General features: G+C 52.5%; 6 protein-coding genes and 1 pseudogene across 7 annotated transcripts; 4 read left to right on the top strand and 3 right to left on the bottom strand.

Moving 5' to 3' along the window:
* Positions 1 to 291: 291 nt before the first annotated feature.
* Positions 292 to 2,767, top strand: BD324DRAFT_650489 (glycoside hydrolase superfamily; the record flags this gene model as incomplete). The annotated part of the gene is made up of 8 exons (XM_022018153.1): positions 292 to 751; positions 812 to 872; positions 987 to 1,226; positions 1,323 to 1,753; positions 1,800 to 2,285; positions 2,345 to 2,525; positions 2,578 to 2,674; positions 2,726 to 2,767. The coding sequence occupies 8 exons, from the start codon at positions 292 to 294 to the stop codon at positions 2,765 to 2,767; spliced, it is 1,998 nt and encodes a 665-aa protein (XP_021871935.1).
* Positions 2,768 to 3,670: 903 nt separating this feature from the next.
* Positions 3,671 to 10,054, top strand: BD324DRAFT_409887 (inositol hexakisphosphate-domain-containing protein). The gene is made up of 34 exons (XM_022012707.1): positions 3,671 to 3,839; positions 3,898 to 4,245; positions 4,292 to 4,308; positions 4,356 to 4,453; positions 4,506 to 4,770; positions 4,830 to 4,836; positions 4,875 to 5,181; positions 5,232 to 5,325; positions 5,375 to 5,481; positions 5,538 to 5,637; positions 5,692 to 5,865; positions 5,913 to 6,025; positions 6,070 to 6,162; positions 6,214 to 6,233; positions 6,282 to 6,506; positions 6,550 to 6,559; positions 6,598 to 6,814; positions 6,871 to 7,184; positions 7,242 to 7,619; positions 7,667 to 7,790; positions 7,834 to 7,950; positions 7,997 to 8,085; positions 8,131 to 8,193; positions 8,231 to 8,280; positions 8,330 to 8,443; positions 8,491 to 8,508; positions 8,554 to 8,641; positions 8,695 to 8,753; positions 8,807 to 9,053; positions 9,097 to 9,182; positions 9,239 to 9,408; positions 9,468 to 9,518; positions 9,574 to 9,792; positions 9,840 to 10,054. The coding sequence occupies exons 2-34, from the start codon at positions 3,917 to 3,919 to the stop codon at positions 9,977 to 9,979; spliced, it is 4,503 nt and encodes a 1,500-aa protein (XP_021871936.1). The 5' UTR covers positions 3,671 to 3,839; positions 3,898 to 3,916; the 3' UTR covers positions 9,980 to 10,054.
* Positions 10,053 to 12,501, bottom strand: BD324DRAFT_623928 (Gar1/Naf1 RNA binding region-domain-containing protein). Its single transcript, XM_022015645.1, has 2 exons — positions 11,267 to 12,501; positions 10,053 to 11,221 (listed from the first exon to the last, which is right to left on the bottom strand). Exons 1-2 carry the CDS (start codon positions 12,473 to 12,475, stop codon positions 10,130 to 10,132), a joined length of 2,301 nt encoding a protein of 766 aa, XP_021871937.1. The 5' UTR covers positions 12,476 to 12,501; the 3' UTR covers positions 10,053 to 10,129.
* Positions 12,502 to 12,803: 302 nt separating this feature from the next.
* BD324DRAFT_t13 lies at positions 12,804 to 12,917 on the top strand (annotated as a pseudogene). The gene has a single exon. The product of its transcript is annotated as a tRNA-OTHER (tRNA).
* Positions 12,918 to 13,000: 83 nt separating this feature from the next.
* BD324DRAFT_623930 (hypothetical protein) lies at positions 13,001 to 13,800 on the bottom strand. Its single transcript, XM_022015646.1, has 4 exons — positions 13,674 to 13,800; positions 13,411 to 13,562; positions 13,225 to 13,357; positions 13,001 to 13,169 (listed from the first exon to the last, which is right to left on the bottom strand). Exons 1-4 carry the CDS (start codon positions 13,718 to 13,720, stop codon positions 13,049 to 13,051), a joined length of 453 nt encoding a protein of 150 aa, XP_021871938.1. The 5' UTR covers positions 13,721 to 13,800; the 3' UTR covers positions 13,001 to 13,048.
* A 127-nt stretch (positions 13,801 to 13,927) lies between these two features.
* Positions 13,928 to 15,068, top strand: BD324DRAFT_623938 (hypothetical protein). The gene is made up of 4 exons (XM_022015647.1): positions 13,928 to 14,201; positions 14,269 to 14,423; positions 14,484 to 14,582; positions 14,638 to 15,068. Exons 1-4 carry the CDS (start codon positions 13,955 to 13,957, stop codon positions 15,055 to 15,057), a joined length of 921 nt encoding a protein of 306 aa, XP_021871939.1. The 5' UTR covers positions 13,928 to 13,954; the 3' UTR covers positions 15,058 to 15,068.
* BD324DRAFT_623941 (hypothetical protein) lies at positions 15,069 to 17,343 on the bottom strand. Its single transcript, XM_022015648.1, has 11 exons — positions 16,954 to 17,343; positions 16,733 to 16,903; positions 16,643 to 16,677; positions 16,525 to 16,591; positions 16,328 to 16,468; positions 16,188 to 16,277; positions 15,972 to 16,132; positions 15,762 to 15,926; positions 15,591 to 15,717; positions 15,442 to 15,549; positions 15,069 to 15,387 (listed from the first exon to the last, which is right to left on the bottom strand). Exons 1-11 carry the CDS (start codon positions 17,141 to 17,143, stop codon positions 15,188 to 15,190), a joined length of 1,455 nt encoding a protein of 484 aa, XP_021871940.1. The 5' UTR covers positions 17,144 to 17,343; the 3' UTR covers positions 15,069 to 15,187.
* Positions 17,344 to 17,411: the final 68 nt, after the last annotated feature.

A 17,411-nucleotide genomic window follows, 5' to 3' on the forward strand; every position in this document is an offset into this window, starting at 1 on the left:
GTTCTCCATCCTCTGATTCATACGAACAACATCTCACAAGCCCTACAACATATTCCTTCACGAGTCGCTGGCGACAACGGACCCACACCTAACAACCCCTTTGGTCTCGCGTTGAACGACCATCTCTACCCAGCGGACAACGTGACTCTAAAGCTCACGATCTTTTTTATCATCCATTTCGACTTCGATTGGCATCGACTCGACGTCGTGTCAATCGTCATCGACGACACCAACAGCAACGATTCACGACATCACGCCGCCCTTCGTTTAGGTCAATCCACCCCCCTCACCATGCACGCTGGCTATCTCGCATTCACGCTCGCGCTTTCCGCTTCCCTGACATTGGCCGGTCCAAGTCACGGAACAGCATTCCATCGACGGCATCATCAACGAGCAGCCAAAGCATTCGCTCAACCCGCTGGACAACCGAGAGATTCCCCTGCTCGATTGGCCAGGCTCGCCTCTCAAACGGAACGTGATGAACCGATCCGCCGAAGAATTATCCGAGCCGTAAACTCGACCACCAACGCGAATCTAAATGACGAAGACGATTGCGATGATGATGATGATGATGATGATGATGATGATGAAACCAACGATAATGATGACAATTCGAGCGGTTCTGCTGGCTCAGAACACGCCGCTCACGACCCTATCGGAAAGACAATGGTCGGAACCACTGACACGAACGACACGATCGCAACTTGTGCCACGAACGGAGAATGGATGTGTCAGGGCAAAAATCTCCTCCGTAAGTGCATGCGTCGACCGTCATACTCTCACAGGTCTTGTCTGAATCGATGCCTCTCAGGTTGCAACCACACCACCTGGGTGACTATCGCGGAATGCGCTGGTGATAACCTGGTCTGTTCGTGAGTCTAGATCTTGCTTTCGCATGCCATTCGTGTTGCTGGCAGGCCGAATGGCCGACCCTTTCCTCCTGCACTCCGACGATCCACATCGTGCATACGCTGACTCGACCACAGCGCTGCGCCTCATCTCGTTGGATGTGTCTGGTCATGGGATCTTTCCAATAGCACGATCTCCACGAACACCTCGACGGTCTCCGGCAGCCCTTCAGGAACACCCTCACCAAGCGCAACCCATGCTCAATCAGGCAGCTCGTCGAACACCAACACCAACAGCAACACCAACAGCAACACCAACACCAACAACGATGGCGACGATGATGACGATGACGATGACGATGAGGGAGATTGTGATGAGTGAGTCATTACCCTTATCTTATCTTCCACTGCGTGGTCTTGGCGACGGAGCTCTTGGCATCTCCATCACATGCGCACGGACTGACTCGGACCCAGCGACGACGACACGCCGGTTTCCACAAGCGCGAGCTCCGCGGCCTCCGCTACCATCACCGTCGCTCCATCTGCTTCACACATTGGCGGCAACCTTTGGGCTGGAGCAAGTGCGTCTGCCTCAGAATCCGAAGGCGACGCGCCCTCGGCCACCTCGCATCACGGTCATCACCACAAATCGAAATCTCAAGATGACAGCAACTGGTCAGCATCTGCTTCTGAGTCTGAGTCGGCCTCAGCGTCTGCTTCCGATGACTCCTGGGGCGCCTCTACGACAGACTCCGCATCTGCTTCCACGACAACCCTTCGTGGCCATGGACACAAATCGACCTCGACCGCATCACCTTCTCCCACTGGATACGGTAATGGCACATCTGGCGGTGGAGGATCCAACGGCAAGTTCGCAGCACCCCACTACGTCATATACGCGGATGGTGAGTCAAGTTCGCGCCGAGCTAGATCAGAGCTGACTTTCATCAGACTGGCTCGATCAAATGCCCTCTGCGAGTGACATTGGCAACTATAACCGATTCATTCTCGCTTTCTGGATGTCTGATCAAGGCGCCGTTGATGACGCACAAGCCTGGGAGCAATTTAGCGATTCGTACCGACAACAAGTGCTCGATGAGTATCACGCAGCTGGCATCGCCCTCATGGTGTCTGCCTTTGGATCCACTGATGCGCCTACCTCCTGGGGTGTGGATCCCACTCAGTGTGCCACAGATCTGGCCAATTGGGTCCAGCAGTACGGTTTGGATGGGGTAGACATTGATTATGAGGACATGTCGGCGATGAACAATGACCAAGCCGAAAGCTGGATCATCACCTTCCAACAGACATTGAGACAGCAACTGGGAGATGGATACCTGATCTCTCATGCGCCAGTTGCTCCTTGGTTCACTTCGGCCAACGTTTACGCCGCCGGAGCCTATGTCAACATCTGGCAGACTGTGGGAGACACGATCGGTAAGTCGCGGCCCCTCAGACTGGCCTCTAAGCTCTAAGAGCTGCGTTGATGCCTGCAGATTTCCTGAATTTACAATTCTATAACCAAGGCGACATCTACACAGACTGCCAGTCTCTTATCTTTGACTCTGGCAGCGATTGGCCAGATACCAGTGTCATGCAGATCAATTCTTACGCGGGGGTGCCACTGGACAAAATCGTCATTGGCAAGCCGAATAGCCCGAATGCCGCAGACAATGGGTGAGTTCTCCCTCTTGATTTTTCATAAGAGAACGTAGCTGATGCTTGACAGATACATGTCACCCGACGATTTAGCCACATGTGTCTCCCAAGCCGTGAATCAAGGGTGGAATGGCGGAGTCATGTTCTGGGAATGGGAAGGTGTCCAAGTGGGTTGTATCAGCCGAAGCCGAATGCCGAGCGAGGACTGACCTGTTCAGAACGCTCAAAGCCTCATTGCCAACATGGTTTCGATCTCCTGATCAGCCCTCCAAAACTGCCGCCGGATGTGATTCTCCTTTGGGCCTTTTCATATACATCACCACAAGATCCGCTCTTTCATGGTTTCTCTTCTGCAATAACGATATTCTAGCGATATTCTAATGCTCCCATAGTCTGGGTGGACCCACGTCTCACCTTTTGCCCCTCCTCTCCATGCTGCCTGCCGTCTGACCAGGTTGATACCTGATCAGGCGACAAAGTCACGAATTTGTAGCTTCATAGAGATGCTCCGGTCTGGTACATCTCCAGGCGGTCCCTCTTGGTCCGTCTGATTCGTCTCCAGGATCCTGGTGGTCCTGTCCCTTTGCGATGCATCGAGCCAGTGGCTCATCGTACACTCTTTACGTATTGATCGCCTCTTGCCTCAGTCCCAAATCTGAAACGTGCATTGCCATGAAATTGTTCAGGCGGCGATGACCGCCTAGGAACCGCGCGCGGAAAGCGATCGACCGGGATTGTGTCGTCCTGTACGGCTCGTCATTCATAGAGATCAAACTGTCTGGAGGAGCGATACGCGTTGGGTCAGCAGCAGCATCGGGGGTAGGCCAGGGCGAAGCGATAATACCTTCAAGATTGATCGGTACTCACTTGACACGGTATCGCCGCAGACCCGTATCCCATACCGGTCGTCAAGCACCTCTGACGAACGGCTCGACCTCGGGAAGGGAGCCGTAGATAAGAAGGCAAGACTCTGATCTAGGAGGAGCCGGCCAGCGACGAGTTTCAGAACAAAGCTTGGTCAAGATTGGGCCTTCTGATAGAAGTTCAGTACCCTTTCACGGAAGACTCACTTGTCGTGGAAGGCGCCGATTCAAAGTGCTTGGGAAACCCTCGTCCAGTAACTACAAATCGGTACTATTCTGCTGGCGACCCTCTTGGCGACTTGCTTGACGTGACTCTCTGTGCTCGATCAAGCCTTTTCACTTTCACACTACCAATAATTCACCATGATGGGCTCTATCAGTCCCGCACAGTCAACTTCACCGCCACCAAGGGATTCTCGCAGAATGTCGTCTGGGCATTCATCACCGTCTGAAGGTCAAGGGCTCTCCGGCCAGTTCATCCCCATGTCTACTTCTCCCCCGCCTGCGAGCTCTACTAACCTCAGTAGATCACCTCCGCAAACATTCATGACCCATCTACCATCTCGTCCATCTCCACTCGGAGCCGGATCCGCCCTATCTCGAACGGTCTCCAACCCGCCGACCAATATGCCTCAAGCATCTGGATCAGGGCCATCGCCGCGTCTAGGACCAACTCGACCTGGTGTCTTGTCGCCTCGAGGCTCAGTCGTCAGTCTCCCTGGGACTATACCGCCTCGAGCGTCGACGCACACTGGGCTGTATGGACTTGGAGGTGGGCAAAAGGTCAGCAGGGAGATTTTAGGTATACAAGATAGGTTGCGGAAAGAGACTGAAGGTGTCGTCAAGCGGAGGACAGGGAGTGTGCTCGGGCGAGGGTAAGGCTTGAACGTTTCTCAAAGGCAATGGACTGATATCCTGCAGATACATACTCAAGACCGGTATGCGCCATCGTACCTTGATGCCCGGACACTGACCTAATAAACAGATCACTACCCAACCGGACGAGCCATGGATCTTGACCTCACCATACAGGGCGCCCCTAACTTTCGTGCCCCGCTAGAAGAAGGTCTCAACGTTTTTGGCGTAAGCCAGATATCAACGTTGCCAGCTTTGGTGCTAAAATTCGCCCCTGCAGGTCGCTCAACCCACGACTGTTGGACTACAATCTATCCTCACTATTCTCGGCTGTCAGCCCGTGCATCTACTCCCTCCGCCTACAACCATATCTAGACGAGGCTCAGGCGTCCAAGCTGACAAGCCTATTGTTAACCCTAGCCTTGATGGTGCTGCCCTGTCCAAAGTGAAATCGACCCCGAGTTCGACGAGTATTCTGTTGGACGAGAAGTACGACGATGCGGAGGGTCAGGCAGTGTGGTTCAGTACAAGGGAGGAGACGCTCAGTATGTCTCACCTGGCGTCCTAGAGGGGCGCATAGCTGACGCACGATGACTCTTTCCAGTATATTGGTGAGCGAAATGGGTAGTCCACGGTCTGACTCTCGCAGCAACGGCCGGCCCTACGTCCTCCGAGACGCCGCATCACCATTCAAAACTTTGGCATTCTCCGAACGCGCAGCTAACATTGAAGACATTGAACGTCGACTCAAACTTGACATTCTCGATGAAGCTCGGCGATATGGCGGGATGATCCTCACGCACGATGAAGTGAGCGGGGGAGCTCTTATTCCCACTTGGGTCAGCGTCGAGGACCGCACCATCAAGACACCGAAAGAAGTCTGGAATCAGTACAAGGAAGCAGGCTGGAGGGTCGAATACTGGCGGATCCCGATAGCTCCGGATACGCCGATCGAAGTGAGCGACTTCTCCCGTACCCGCTCCCATCCATGCTGATCCGACCTCAGGACAATTATCTAGATGCCTATGTTAATGTGCTGCAAAAGGTCGACCCTCTCACTACGTCTCTGGTATTCAATTGCGGCATGGGAGTGGTAAGAAGTCAGTGTAGCGATTGATCACATCGGAAAGGCGTTCACGCTTGTCATAGCCACGTTCGCAATGATTGCTGCCCTGCTGGTTCGTCGAAGGCAAATGATCTTACGGGGACTCGACGACCCGTTTCCAAGTGCGACAGGTGGATCTGGTGTCTCCACAGTGGGTGCAGCAGGCGGAAAGAACCTTGTCAGCGTTCATGCTGACGTAGGTCAAAGCCGGTCGCGGTGCCTCAAGCAGCTCAGCAGCTTGAACAGGCCACTCACCAGCAAATCCTGAACAAGGCTCTTCTTCGTTTGACTCGAGTTCTGGAGCGGAGTACGTTACAAATGTAACGAGGATTCAGAAAGCGACTGACACTTTCCGTCTCAGACCTACCTTCTGTCCACCCTTCGACAGCCATAGACCTCCTATCGGCTCATCCTCAGCTTTTAGAGCAACTTAGGAGAGCCCACATGGGCAACTACCAGATCGTCTTGTCCCTCCTCTCAAGTTTAGACCATGGGAGGCAAATGAAACAGCTCGTGGATCAGATCATCGATTCCTGTAAGAAATTTCCCCTTGCGGAGGAAGATTGCGCTTATGTCTTCCAGGCGATGCTGTGGTGAACCTTAGAGAAAGCGTGATAGAGCATCGGATCAAGTACAGTGTGTCCACCATGGAAGACAGAAATCGTCAAGCAATCTTGGAAAAGGCACTTCGATCGGTGAGTTCGCTGAGGTCCAGGCCGTTTGATTGACTCTGCTTCAGCTTGAGCAGTATTTCGATTTGATCGTCTTTTCTGCTTATGTCGAAGAAGAGGATGCTGGTGATACTGGGAAAAGCTTTTCACAGTGGCTAATGGTTAGTGGATCACGATCAGACTAAGGTTTAGGTACTGACGCTTCTGAAAAGGGACGTCCGGAGATTTGGAAGTGAGCTACAAGACGCATGTCTTCGATTTCAGGCTGATTGTGCTGCAGTCAGATCAAGATCTTACGCAGGCGAGGTGGTCACCGTCTAATGTCATTTGCACCTGCAAACGATCTCAGCTTGATCTCTCGGTCCGCCGATGTCGCTGAACATTCTTCATTGTCCGGACAAAAGTCCAGAAAGGGGGGTCTGAGCGTCCAAGGTGGCAAAATACTGGGCGATGAGTGGGCAGAGCATGTCGTTACGAACAGGACGGGGATCATGCTTCGGTCTTCGTGAGTCAGCCATGAGCGGTAGGGTCTAAGCTGACCACATCAGGACGCTACTTGTGGGCATCGTATCGTCTTGACTCGCACTGATGATCAGAAATCCGATTTGTGGCTCACCGAATCCGCTTCGTCCGCCGAAGGCGTTCGAGGCGCCGTTGGCTTCAGACAAGTTCGCGGGGCCCCTATCTTTGCGACAGGTCAGCCCACCCAGGAAGCCATTCAAACCATCCTCAAGGCGGTTCACGAGCGGTGCGATAAAGTTGACCGAGTCGTATGGGTTTGCCTGAGGGAGGAGCCTTTGGTGATGATCAATGGTGAGATCTCACTGTAAAGTCAGGGCTGTATCAGCGGGCTGATGCGAAATTCGAAGGCTCTCCGTATTGTCTCCGAAAGACCAGTTTTGCTCTCAGAAACATGCGAGACTACTCTGGCGTTTCGGCATCCCGTCTGGAGATGCTCGAAGACCGTCTGAAATCGGATGTCTGCTCAGAATTAGACGAATTCCAAGGTCGGATCTTGCTTCATACAGAGACCGCCGACGGCGAAGTGGTGCCGGTCTGGGAGAGCGTCGATAAGCTGGACGTAGCCTCCGTCAGAGAGGTCATGGATGATGTGGCGGCTCACACCAAGGACGTGCAATTGGAATTTGTCAGAGTTCCCATCACATCTGAATCCTCGCCAGATGTAAGTCGGATGCTCAGAGCGTCACATGAACCAACGCTGAGCTGCCAATGTGACTAGTTCCACGATGTGACGGAATTGCTGGAGCTCTGTGTTCGCACAGATCTGAGCAGTACTGCCTTTGTGCTGAACGATCAATTGGGTCGAGGCCGATCATCCAACGCAGCCATCATCGTTCTCCTCATCGAGCGATGGTTGAGTCGCGGCAGTCGTACGCGGAAGGGAGATCATAGAACCATTCAATACGAGATTCTTTTTCCCGGTGAGGAGAGTGATGAGAACTCTACACCAAGAAGAAATAGGGGAACGGATGCCAGTCCTTTGAAGAGCATGTCGAGGACGCGGGATCGAACACCTATACATTCGACGCCGCGATCCAGCTGGCAAATAATTAACAGTTGTCTGAGAATCATCCGAAACGGCCTGAGGGTCAAGAGGGTGAGTCAAGCATGTTGACTCTTTGAACCGTTCGCTTACTTCCACAGATTGTGGACGAAGCCATTGATGCTACTTCCGCTCAATTCAATCTACGCGATGAGATTGAGGATCTGCGCATGAAGGCATTGCAATGCAAGACGCCAGATGAGAAGCATCATCTAGTCGAACGAGGTGAGAGGTCGATCAGAGGAGGTTTGTATTGAGCTGGCTGTAGGGCTCAACAGTCTTCGGCGATATTACCACCTCATCGTCTTCCAGGCTTATCTTGATGACACCTCGCCTGATGAGGATCATCCTTATTCTTTCGAGTCCTTTGTACGACATCGACCTGGTCAGTCTTCCCGTACTGTGGTCGCTTGTCTACTGACTCTCAGCAGTGTTCAAGACTCTCGAGAATGAACTCGAGGAAGGCGGGATCGAAGCGCTTACACCTATTGATCGAATGGAGCCTGCGGCCGGAATGGCGGTGGGTCTTTGTGCTCTCGTCTTTACCTGTCTGACCATCTCTCAGCTACCCGACGAAGTGTCGAAAGTGGTTGCCAATCGGTCGGGGGTTATCCTATCCGCTCAAACGGTGAGTTTTCCGGAGTATCAGCCCTGACGAGCCTCAGATCCTCAAATCAGATTTCTTCTCCGGCCTGCAGAAGCAGTCTCTGCCGGAGTGAGTATTCATTTCGACTTCCACTGCGCCCTTGCTAACTGCGGGACAGGCGAGTTGACGGCGCTGCCAACTATCGCAAACTACCTATCATTCCTCAGCTCGACGCTTTCGACGAGGGAGGCGAGGCGAATGGCTTGCTTGATCGTCACGTCTATGGGACTGGGTGAGCTTGCTGAAAATTGTCCTCAACGCGAGCTGACTCTTGTATAGTATGCCAAATGATACAGGGTGCGTACGGGAGCATTAATCCTCCCCTTGCTCATGCTCCTCCAGACTTCGTAAGGCACTCGAAAAGATGGGTGCAGGTCCCAATGGCTCTCGAAGGGTCACTTGGACCTCCCTTCGTGAGGAGCCGGTGCTCGTGAGCGTTGATTGATATCTGATCGTGGCTAGCATTGCTGACGAGGATGAAAGTACGTCAAGGGAAAGCCATTTGTCTTGCGTCTGGTGGATCGGCCCCTGACCAATGTCGAGTGAGTAGGCTCGGGATATTCTCTGCGCAGTGGTTGCTGACTCGGCCACGCAGGACGACTGGAGTGACTGCATCCGTTGTTGAAAGAATGGAAACAACCCTAAGGGAAGATGTCCTGAGAGAACTCAAAAAGTCTCAAGGTCGCATGCTTCTTCATGACGAACAGGAGGTCAAGCCAGGCGACTACGAGGTCATTCCCATCTGGGAGAATGTTGAACCGGAAGAGGTCACGACTCCCAGAGAGCTGTATGAGAAGGTCATCCAAGAGGGGTACAAAGTCGATTATGCTCGTGTGGCGATAGTGAGTCCAGCTGCCTGTTAAGTCTCAACTGATCTCGCTTCAGACCGACGAGCAGGCCCCTTTGCCGGCGTCTTTGCAATTTATCGTTGGACGAGTGGCCAGGGGTCTCGAGACGGGCTGTGACTTTGTGTCAGTCTCGCGTGGAAGCTTGGGCGCGGCGCGCATTCGCTAATCGTCTGCTCCAGTTTCAACTGCCAGATGGGTCGGGGAAGGACGACAACCGGTATGGTGACGGCTTCTCTGATCGCTACGATCACCATGGAGGATATGACGCTGGAAAGTGTCACCGATCTCGAAGAATTCGCGAGTCATGGCGAAGATGGCTTGGCTTCAGAATCCACCCAATACTTGAATGGTGAGCAAATAAACGCATCAAGCCTTGTCGGGATCCAGTTCACGGAAGCTGCTTTCCAGGAGAATATAAAACGATACTCCAGCTGGTTACTGTATTAAGCCATGGAAAGCGTGAGTCCCCCTTTGCAATTGAAGAAATATCGGCTCTCCGTCTGACTTCGTGCAGAGGCTAAAAGAATCACGGACAAGGTGATCAATCTCATGGAAGGTGTCCAAAATCTGAGGCGAGCGGTCTACGAGTGCGTGACAAAATGCCCTTCTGTCAAGACAGTTCACCACGAGCTCAACTATCCATGCAGTTTCAAGCTCAAAGTTGATGCTGCTGAAATTGGATCCGCTAAATATTCAGCGTTGATGAAACAAGCGACAAATTACTTGTACAGATGTGAGTTGCTTACTCTTTCATTACAGATGTTGATCCAGCACTTCTAGACGGCACATTGATCGTATTTGCCAATTTCCTCTTAGAGATGAAGGAAAAGGGCACAACGTTAGAAGAGACTGATTTCCCAGCGTGGTTGACGTATCATCGGGAGATCAGCTCTGTTCTCAGTCGGAAAGGATTAGATTGAAAAACGTCACGAGCGACGAATGATCACTGGATCATGTACACATGTATTTGGATTTTGGACAGTACTTTGGGGACATTATTCCGATATGTACGCTACATGCATGTCAAGATGGGGGTCTAAGGGTGCTCGATGCGGAATCGGGTCCATTGTCTATTCCCCAGGAAAGTGATTCTGCCACGAATTGGCATACTGGGTCGAGGGATCGTACTGTCCATTGAATCGTGGGTTAATTGCGGGCACACCGCCAGATTGTCCATTCACCGGAGCAGCGTTGGAAGATCCCCCACCCTGCCAGCCTTGATACGCCATTTGAAACGTTGAGCCGTTAGAGAGGCCGTATTGTTGGCCTGACGGTAAATACGCCATGGGCATGGGCATTTGAGGCGAGGTATAGTTGTGAGGTTGAGGTCGATAGCTTTCTTCAGGGACGTAAGCTGCATTGAATCCGTTCGAGATAGGTTGAGGATACCCATTCGCAGTCGGCGGGTGCCAATGCTCTTGATGGATCGGTCGTGGATAGTCTTGAGGTTGAACGGGACGCCCTGCTCCTCGATTGTCACTGCCTTGCGATTGATATCCGTTTCCTCGCCCTCGCCCTCGCCCTCCTCTGCCACGTCCGCCTCTTCCTCCACGATCACCTCCACGGGATTTACCCCCGGCACCTCCGCCCCTCCTATCCCTTCCCCGACCCCTTGATCGACCTTGAGGTATATCAGACGGTAAGATATCGTCGTAAGGCCCTGGAAGTGGTCGGCCAGCGCTCATCATGGAGCCGTCTTCAGATCCGTAGATGGAACCCGTATCTCCATCCCCGTACAGACTCGCCGTCTCCGACGCATCATCAGGTTGATAATCGAAATGAGGTCGTTGTGGCAGACTAGAATGACCTGAGCCGATCGCATAGGTGCTGGAGGAACTGGAGTCTCTCCTGGCGCCCTGAGACGGTGCTCGACTCCCTCGAGCGAGTTTCCGTCTCCTCTTAGCCTCGGCCTCCGCTTCATCGTCTGACCATTCTTGCTCATCCTCGCCTACTTCCTCATCATATATGTTGGATGCGTCTGAGCCTTTGAAACGAGGATCTCGGACTGCGTGCATATTCACAAAGGCGCGGTAGGTCGGATTGACAGGGTAGAATAGCCGAGTACCGCTAGACAAAGAATCGATCGAAGGATAGGGATAGGGCGGAGGAGGAAGGCGGATAGAGTAAAACGGAGTGGTAAGAGGTCCGAAAGTCTCTGCAATCTGCAAGGATCAGCTGCTGTTTCGTCACCCTTTGCAATCGCTTACTGTGCCTACTACCCGTCCGTCTTCCCAACATACCACACTTCCTTCTTCCAACCATCCGTCTTCAGCTGAGCCAGGCTCCGATTGCATAGCCTTGACGACGATTGTTCCGGCGGATAGGAACCGTGGCACCTTGGAGCTCTCCCCAGGTGCTGCAGTGCTTATCGGCAGCTCCTTCACAGACTCCTGGCTTCTAGTCTGTTCAGACTCTCTTTCGCCGGACGGTTGACGGTTCTCCCCAGTTGGCTCTGCTTGATCTGCTTGATTCGTCTCTGCGACTCGGGTGTCAGCATCGGCATCTGCGCCAGAGGCGAGATCCTCCTCCACCATGAGCTCGTCCGCCTGCAGAGCCTTCTCAGCTTCCAATCTCGCTTGCTCCTTGGAGAGCCAGAGCTCGACTTTCTTCTCCTTCATCCAGCTGATGACCTCGCCTGCCAGGCGGACTCTCTCACCGTCAGGCAGATGCGAAATGAGAGGCTGAGCAACGGGCGGTAAAGCCTCTTCGTGGACTGACGTGATGGGTCCAGAAGGGGTCGGTTCCTCTTCGTCCATTAAATCGAGTACCATTCTATGACGTCGACGGCTCGCTCCTGGTGAAGTCGACATGTCGAAACCTTCGTCCATATCCTCAGCTTCACTCGAAGATAACTCCTCATCCTCGTCGCCACTGGTTTCTGCAAGCGCCTGAGGCCCTTCTCCGATCAACTCGTCGAGCTCCTTCTTCATCTCCTCGTGGGACCGCTCAATGGTGCCACTCTGTGCAACTTCCCCGTGGTCCCCAGCTTCTGATTCTTCCTCAGAGCTAGACTCCTCTTCGCTGGAGCTCTCATCTGAGTCGACAGGCAAGGGAGCCGTGTCTTTCGCCTTGCCCTTCAATTTGGCCTTTGCTATGGACTCCTCGACGAGTTTCCGCTTCGCAGCTGCTGACATAGCCAAAGGAGGCAAGGATCCGACGACCTGGTTGGACGCAACCATCTCCATGATCAGCGAGACATCTTGAGGGATCGAAGGGTTAGGAGGCAGCTTGAACGACGGAGCAGCAGTCGATGTAGGGTGACTGAGACGGACATGACTAGACCCTTGCGTGATTGAAGCTGGTTGATCTTCTGGGATCAATGGGCTCTCATGAGATTCGTTACGAGCGCCCAGGCTATGGACTGATCCTTCAGGCGCCCGCATGATCACTGGGGTTGAGCCTCCTTGTTGCTCCATTTCGCGCGAACAAGCAGGCGACACGATGTAGGTTTTCAAAAAGCACTTCGAGATGCTTGCCAGAAAAAATATACAACGCCGAAGGACGGACTTTCCCACGGTGCGGTATCTGTCCTTCAGCATAGTGGTCGGGCCGACTAGGATGAGAGCGATACTAGAAATGACAGACCATTGACATGGGGTGACTGAGGTCGCATGTGGATAGTTTGACTAGCCCACAGAAGCAGCGATAGGGCTCATGATCACCCATCAACATTTTTTGTGACTTTATATACTGTCATTTCCAGCCAGCTCCTCGCACGTGTTGGCACAGCTTCACTGTAGCGCAGGGGGGGTATATCAGTTGGTTAGATAGTTTGATTCCAAATCTGGACGCTTATATCCTCTGATACAAGTTGATTTCGATATCAAAAAGTCATCCGTTCAAATCGGGTTCTCCTCGCGTTTCTTTTTGCTTTTTGGAGGGCGCAGGCATCGTGTACGGCCAGTCCAGCGTTGTTCATTACTTCCTCTGCTAGTCGCTGCAGGGGCACACCGATACATTATACTTGATGTTGCTGATGCTCTACGTATTCACCCCAATAGCTCTACCGAGTACAGTGTTATTCTCCCATATTGATCGCTCGACGTCTCGAATTCGATTTTTAGCTCTGTCAACGAGGTTGTATTGTTTGTCGTTGATAGGTAAGGGATCCTGAATGAACCTATCAGCCTTATTCTTTTGAGAGACTATCAGGCTGCAACCCCACTGGAAGATCTGCCGCTTGTTCTTGTCTTCTGGGTATATCTTTCCGCCCAACTCTAGACCTGGCTGGTCTGCCTGTCGTCCGTCCTGCCCTCTGCTCGCGAGATATAATGAAGCTTTGGTTCCGACAAAACCACCTGTCAGAAAGATAGCTCAGCACACGTCAGAATGCGCATGGTCTCAAAGCTACCCTGGAATGTCAATGCTATATGGGTTGCGGAATCTGTGGGTTCACTGAACCTGAGATGTATCGATGCAGGTAGAGATGGGGCCGTCCAAGGGGTCTCATTCTGTGAGTCGATGAGGGATTTCCGTAGTGATGATGACGATGCTCCGGAAAGTCTTGATACAGCAAGTCAGTGTTCAATAGGCAATCGACATGATCAAGTCGCACGAATGAAACGCAAACTGCTCGTTAGCTCAATTTATTGTATGCTGTTGCAATGTACTCACGAGACTTTCGTCCTTGGCGGTAAGACGTTTCTCAAAGATTGCTGCATCTTAGATCAAGAAGATGCCACCTGCCAGTGCGAACAGCGCTGCTGGCTCTCAGCTACTGTATGGCAGGGCACGACATGACCTATTTCAACCAGTGATCGTTGCGCGGAATCGCTCCGTATCTTCATCCGAGCATTTTCCCACGGTTGATCAATGACCTACGGCTGAAATTTCATCGATCAATAGAATTGTGATGAAGCATCCGGTCCATAGACTTGAACTCCCTGCTTCTCGCCATGTCCAGAGCATCATCATCGACTCTGAGGAGTCTGGCTGTCTCCTCATCTTCCAGGATCTATGCCGCTCCGACATGCCTGCCTCGCCGGTCGTTCGCCTCCCAGGCGAAGCCCATGTCTGGTCAGGTCTCTTCCGTTGACAAACGAGTGTTGGAGGGCGTCGATGGATTCATACCGCAGCGGAACATGGAGGTCATTTGTGATTGGCAGAGGGGGCTCTGGTCTAGACTGCAGGAGGAGGTCCGGAGTGAGTCAAACCATCGGGCTCGTTGAAGAGATCAGCCACACATCAGACACTCATCTTCTTCTCCTAGATAACCCTGAACTGCTCGAAGTAAAGCAGAAATGGGACAAATCAGGACTTGACATGACTTATATGGTCTCTCAGACTGCGAAGAATCAGTCCACAGCATTGGCATACAACTGGTCAGCTTTATTATTGAACAACTCATTCTTCCTCGAGAACATTGTGAGCTTTGATTTGAGACGGCACGGCACGTCTGCCTCGCTGAGCTTGCATCCGACATAGAACGCCTACGAACCGCAAGAAGTGCCGCACATGTACGAACCTCTCCTGGATAAAGTCTCTGCGTACGCAGATGGCATTGTTGGAGGTTGCTGGTTATGGGTGGGTTGTCAACGGCCTAAGAGCCTGGGGAGCGTAGGACTGATCGTGGATGCAGCTGGTCAAAGCCGGTGATAAGTCCTACGATGTCGATATCGTTCCAACATTCGGCAGCGGCACCTTCCTGGTTTCCAACCGTGCGCAACGAGGTCGAGAAGATTTGCCCGTATTCGGAACACCTTACAACTCCACGGATACTGAGGGTGCGGCGAGACGAGACGACCGACCTGCTCAGGCTGGTCTGGGTGCTGGATCTGCTCCCAACAGATCTGTCAACACCAATCGCTTAATGAGTGGAGGAGTGGACTATACTTCCTTCCCTGCACCTTTGGCCGTGCTGAACTTGTTTGAGCACGCCTACCTTGGCAATAAGTATGGCGTTTGGTCAAGAGCCGCCTATGCTCGTGATTGGTGGAAGACATTAGATTGGAACAAGATTCAACAGAGAGCAGGAAGATATGGCGGTGCAGGGTTTTGACCGATTGCATTGGGTTACAATAGCATGCATACCTGGAGATGGAGGGATTTGACTGGAAAAACTGACTGCTAAGCTTTTTCTGACTTGATAACTGAATTGCAAGACAACCGGAACATGGTAATCCGAAACATTACACGAGCGATACCTCGACTCTCAACCCCTTGACACGACTGTGAACGCATCGTCCGTCCTTGACGATGCCCTGAAGGTATTCCTTCGGCTTGCTGAGGATAGTGACGTCTTCCAGCGGGTTCGACGAGAGGAGCAAGAAGTCTGCGAATGATCCTTGTTTCAGGCACCCAACTTTGCCCTCCATCTTGATCACCTTGGCTGAGGAAGTGGTGAATGAGTGGCTGCCCGACTCGGTCTAGAAAGATTACTCACCAGCATTGCATGTGGCGTGCTTGAGGACAACCGGAGAAGGAAGTACTGACGCTCTCAGATCGAACTCGGACAGCTGCACCGGTTGCATGTTGGAGAAGCAGTCGGTACCTAGGGTCTTGTTAACCGCCTGCAATCTCAGCTCAGCTCACCATAAGCAATGTTGACGCCGACTTCGTGCGCCTTTTTTAGCGTGACAAAACCCATTTTCTGAACGTGAGTCAATTTCTCCCTCGACACTGGAGGAATGATGCTGTTAAAGGGAGGTCGCGACAGGAGCTGGCATAGGATTAGCGAGAGACGAGCATAAAATGGCCCCTCACGTCGCAGACGATCAGAGTTGGGGTATAATGGATACCCTTCTTCGCCATCAGTCGAAGGGTGTCCTCATCGATGAGATTACCATGCTCGATGCCCCCTATACCTCCCTCAATGGCGTTCCTGGCGCCCTCAGAGGTGAAGCAGTGAGCTGTGACGAGAGTGCCTCCCTGTAAGAGTGTGAGCGACTACTCGCAAGCCAACGAGAGCCGCACCATCATTCGGCATGTGTCGCAGATGGCTTTGATCTCAGCAACAGTGAATTGACTCGATTCGAGCTTGTCGGTGAGCGATGCCACCCCACCAGACGAGCAAATTTTGATATGGTCTGCTCCTGCCATCATGAGTTTTCGGGCCACCTTGAGACATGCGTCGTCTGAAGCAACAACGATGAGATGCAAGATCACGCTTGCGCAAGTGGAGCAACTCACAACCATCAGCTACAATACCGACAGTGTTGGAAGCTCGGGTAGGATTAATAGGGCAGCACGGGATGTCATCATCTGGATTCCCTTCGTCTCCTGAGCAGTGTGTCAGTCGAGTTGAGAGAGACACGGGGCCTTTTACTGACCATGACCACCGCTCTGCGAGACTACTGGCCCTCCTTGCAAGATTCGCGGCCCAGGTATTAGCCACTGAGCAGTAGCGTCCTTGTAATGTCTGTTGGCTCCCCCAACATCTCTGATGGTCGTGAAACCTCGAGCGAGCATTCCTGTAGGTTCAATGGCTTCAGAAGAGTCTTGCTGGGCTTTGGTGGCTTCGACTTACCCTTGAGCACCCAAGTGGACTGTAAAGCAGTCAGAGTTTCGGAGTGTGGTCGTAAACCTCCTGCGGCCTTGACGTAGGTGGTCAGCACTACACCTGCGTTGACAGGTGGATCGCTCACAGTCCCACCGGGAGTCGCCGTAAGATGAGTGTGGCCTGTTACCGTTACAATGAGCTGTCATCCGGGAGTCATGCTCCTGTGTTGACTCACAATCGATGAGACCAGGACACATGTACAGTCCAGAAGCATCCACGCTGGCGTATCCATCTTCCTGCATATCTTTTGTTTGAGACTTTGCAATAGAGATGATATTTCCATCCTTGATTTTGACTGTCATCTTCTCGAGAACTTTGCTATTCTCGACGTCGATGACATTGACACCTAACGAAGTGACATAAGTAGCGGTCGGATGAAAGCTGTTCCCGACCTACCGACGATACTCATAGCAGCTTGAGGTGGCCTGATCCAGGGAGTCGCTTCAACGTCGACATCTTTTGGTGGTGGATTGGGCAACCAGTAAGGTGGGTCCCAGTCATATGGCGAATCTTTGTGGCTGGACTTCAGAGACTCATCTTTGTCGAGAATCTCGAATGAGCCGAGAGCGGATGTGATCTTCTGCATCGTAGGTGATAGATGATGATGTGAAGCTGAACACTTTATAGCTGTCGTCGAGTTTTTGGCCCACGTAGCAGATCGTCTTCGAGGTGACTTGTGAGAGAGGTGCCCTCGATTTTGGCTGCTGGCTGTCCTCTTTGAAGGTTGGACATTGGCCGAATTAGGTCAAATCCGATCCGGGTGGAGGCGGAGCACGCCGCCGCGATCAATCAACGGAAGCAAAATCGTATGTGTCGCCGTTCCAAAACTCGGTCAAAGGGTGTTGTTGCTCTAG

Source organism: Kockovaella imperatae (assembly GCF_002102565.1).
Source record: "Kockovaella imperatae strain NRRL Y-17943 chromosome Unknown BD324scaffold_5, whole genome shotgun sequence".
Lineage (NCBI taxonomy): Eukaryota > Fungi > Basidiomycota > Tremellomycetes > Tremellales > Cuniculitremaceae > Kockovaella > Kockovaella imperatae.

Coding starts and splice junctions, on each gene's coding strand:
- BD324DRAFT_409887 (XM_022012707.1), top strand. CDS start 3,917: ATGACCCATCTACCATCTCGTCCATCTCCACTCGGAGCCGGATCCGCC. Junction 8,086..8,130: donor AGCCTGCGGCCGGAATGGCG/GTGGGTCTTTGT, acceptor ACCATCTCTCAG/CTACCCGACGAAGTGTCGAA. Junction 9,409..9,467: donor ATCCACCCAATACTTGAATG/GTGAGCAAATAA, acceptor GCTGCTTTCCAG/GAGAATATAAAACGATACTC.
- BD324DRAFT_623928 (XM_022015645.1), bottom strand. CDS start 12,475: ATGGAGCAACAAGGAGGCTCAACCCCAGTGATCATGCGGGCGCCTGAA. Junction 11,222..11,266: donor ACGGACGGGTAGTAGGCACA/GTAAGCGATTGC, acceptor TGATCCTTGCAG/ATTGCAGAGACTTTCGGACC.
- BD324DRAFT_623930 (XM_022015646.1), bottom strand. CDS start 13,720: ATGCAGCAATCTTTGAGAAACGTCTTACCGCCAAGGACGAAAGTCTC. Junction 13,358..13,410: donor TATAGCATTGACATTCCAGG/GTAGCTTTGAGA, acceptor TCTTTCTGACAG/GTGGTTTTGTCGGAACCAAA. Junction 13,170..13,224: donor AACAAGCGGCAGATCTTCCA/GTGGGGTTGCAG, acceptor AGGTTCATTCAG/GATCCCTTACCTATCAACGA.
- BD324DRAFT_623938 (XM_022015647.1), top strand. CDS start 13,955: ATGTCCAGAGCATCATCATCGACTCTGAGGAGTCTGGCTGTCTCCTCA. Junction 14,202..14,268: donor ACTGCAGGAGGAGGTCCGGA/GTGAGTCAAACC, acceptor TTCTTCTCCTAG/ATAACCCTGAACTGCTCGAA. Junction 14,424..14,483: donor CATTCTTCCTCGAGAACATT/GTGAGCTTTGAT, acceptor CATCCGACATAG/AACGCCTACGAACCGCAAGA.
- BD324DRAFT_623941 (XM_022015648.1), bottom strand. CDS start 17,143: ATGCAGAAGATCACATCCGCTCTCGGCTCATTCGAGATTCTCGACAAA. Junction 16,592..16,642: donor CGGCGACTCCCGGTGGGACT/GTGAGCGATCCA, acceptor ACCTACGTCAAG/GCCGCAGGAGGTTTACGACC. Junction 16,469..16,524: donor GTCCACTTGGGTGCTCAAGG/GTAAGTCGAAGC, acceptor TTGAACCTACAG/GAATGCTCGCTCGAGGTTTC.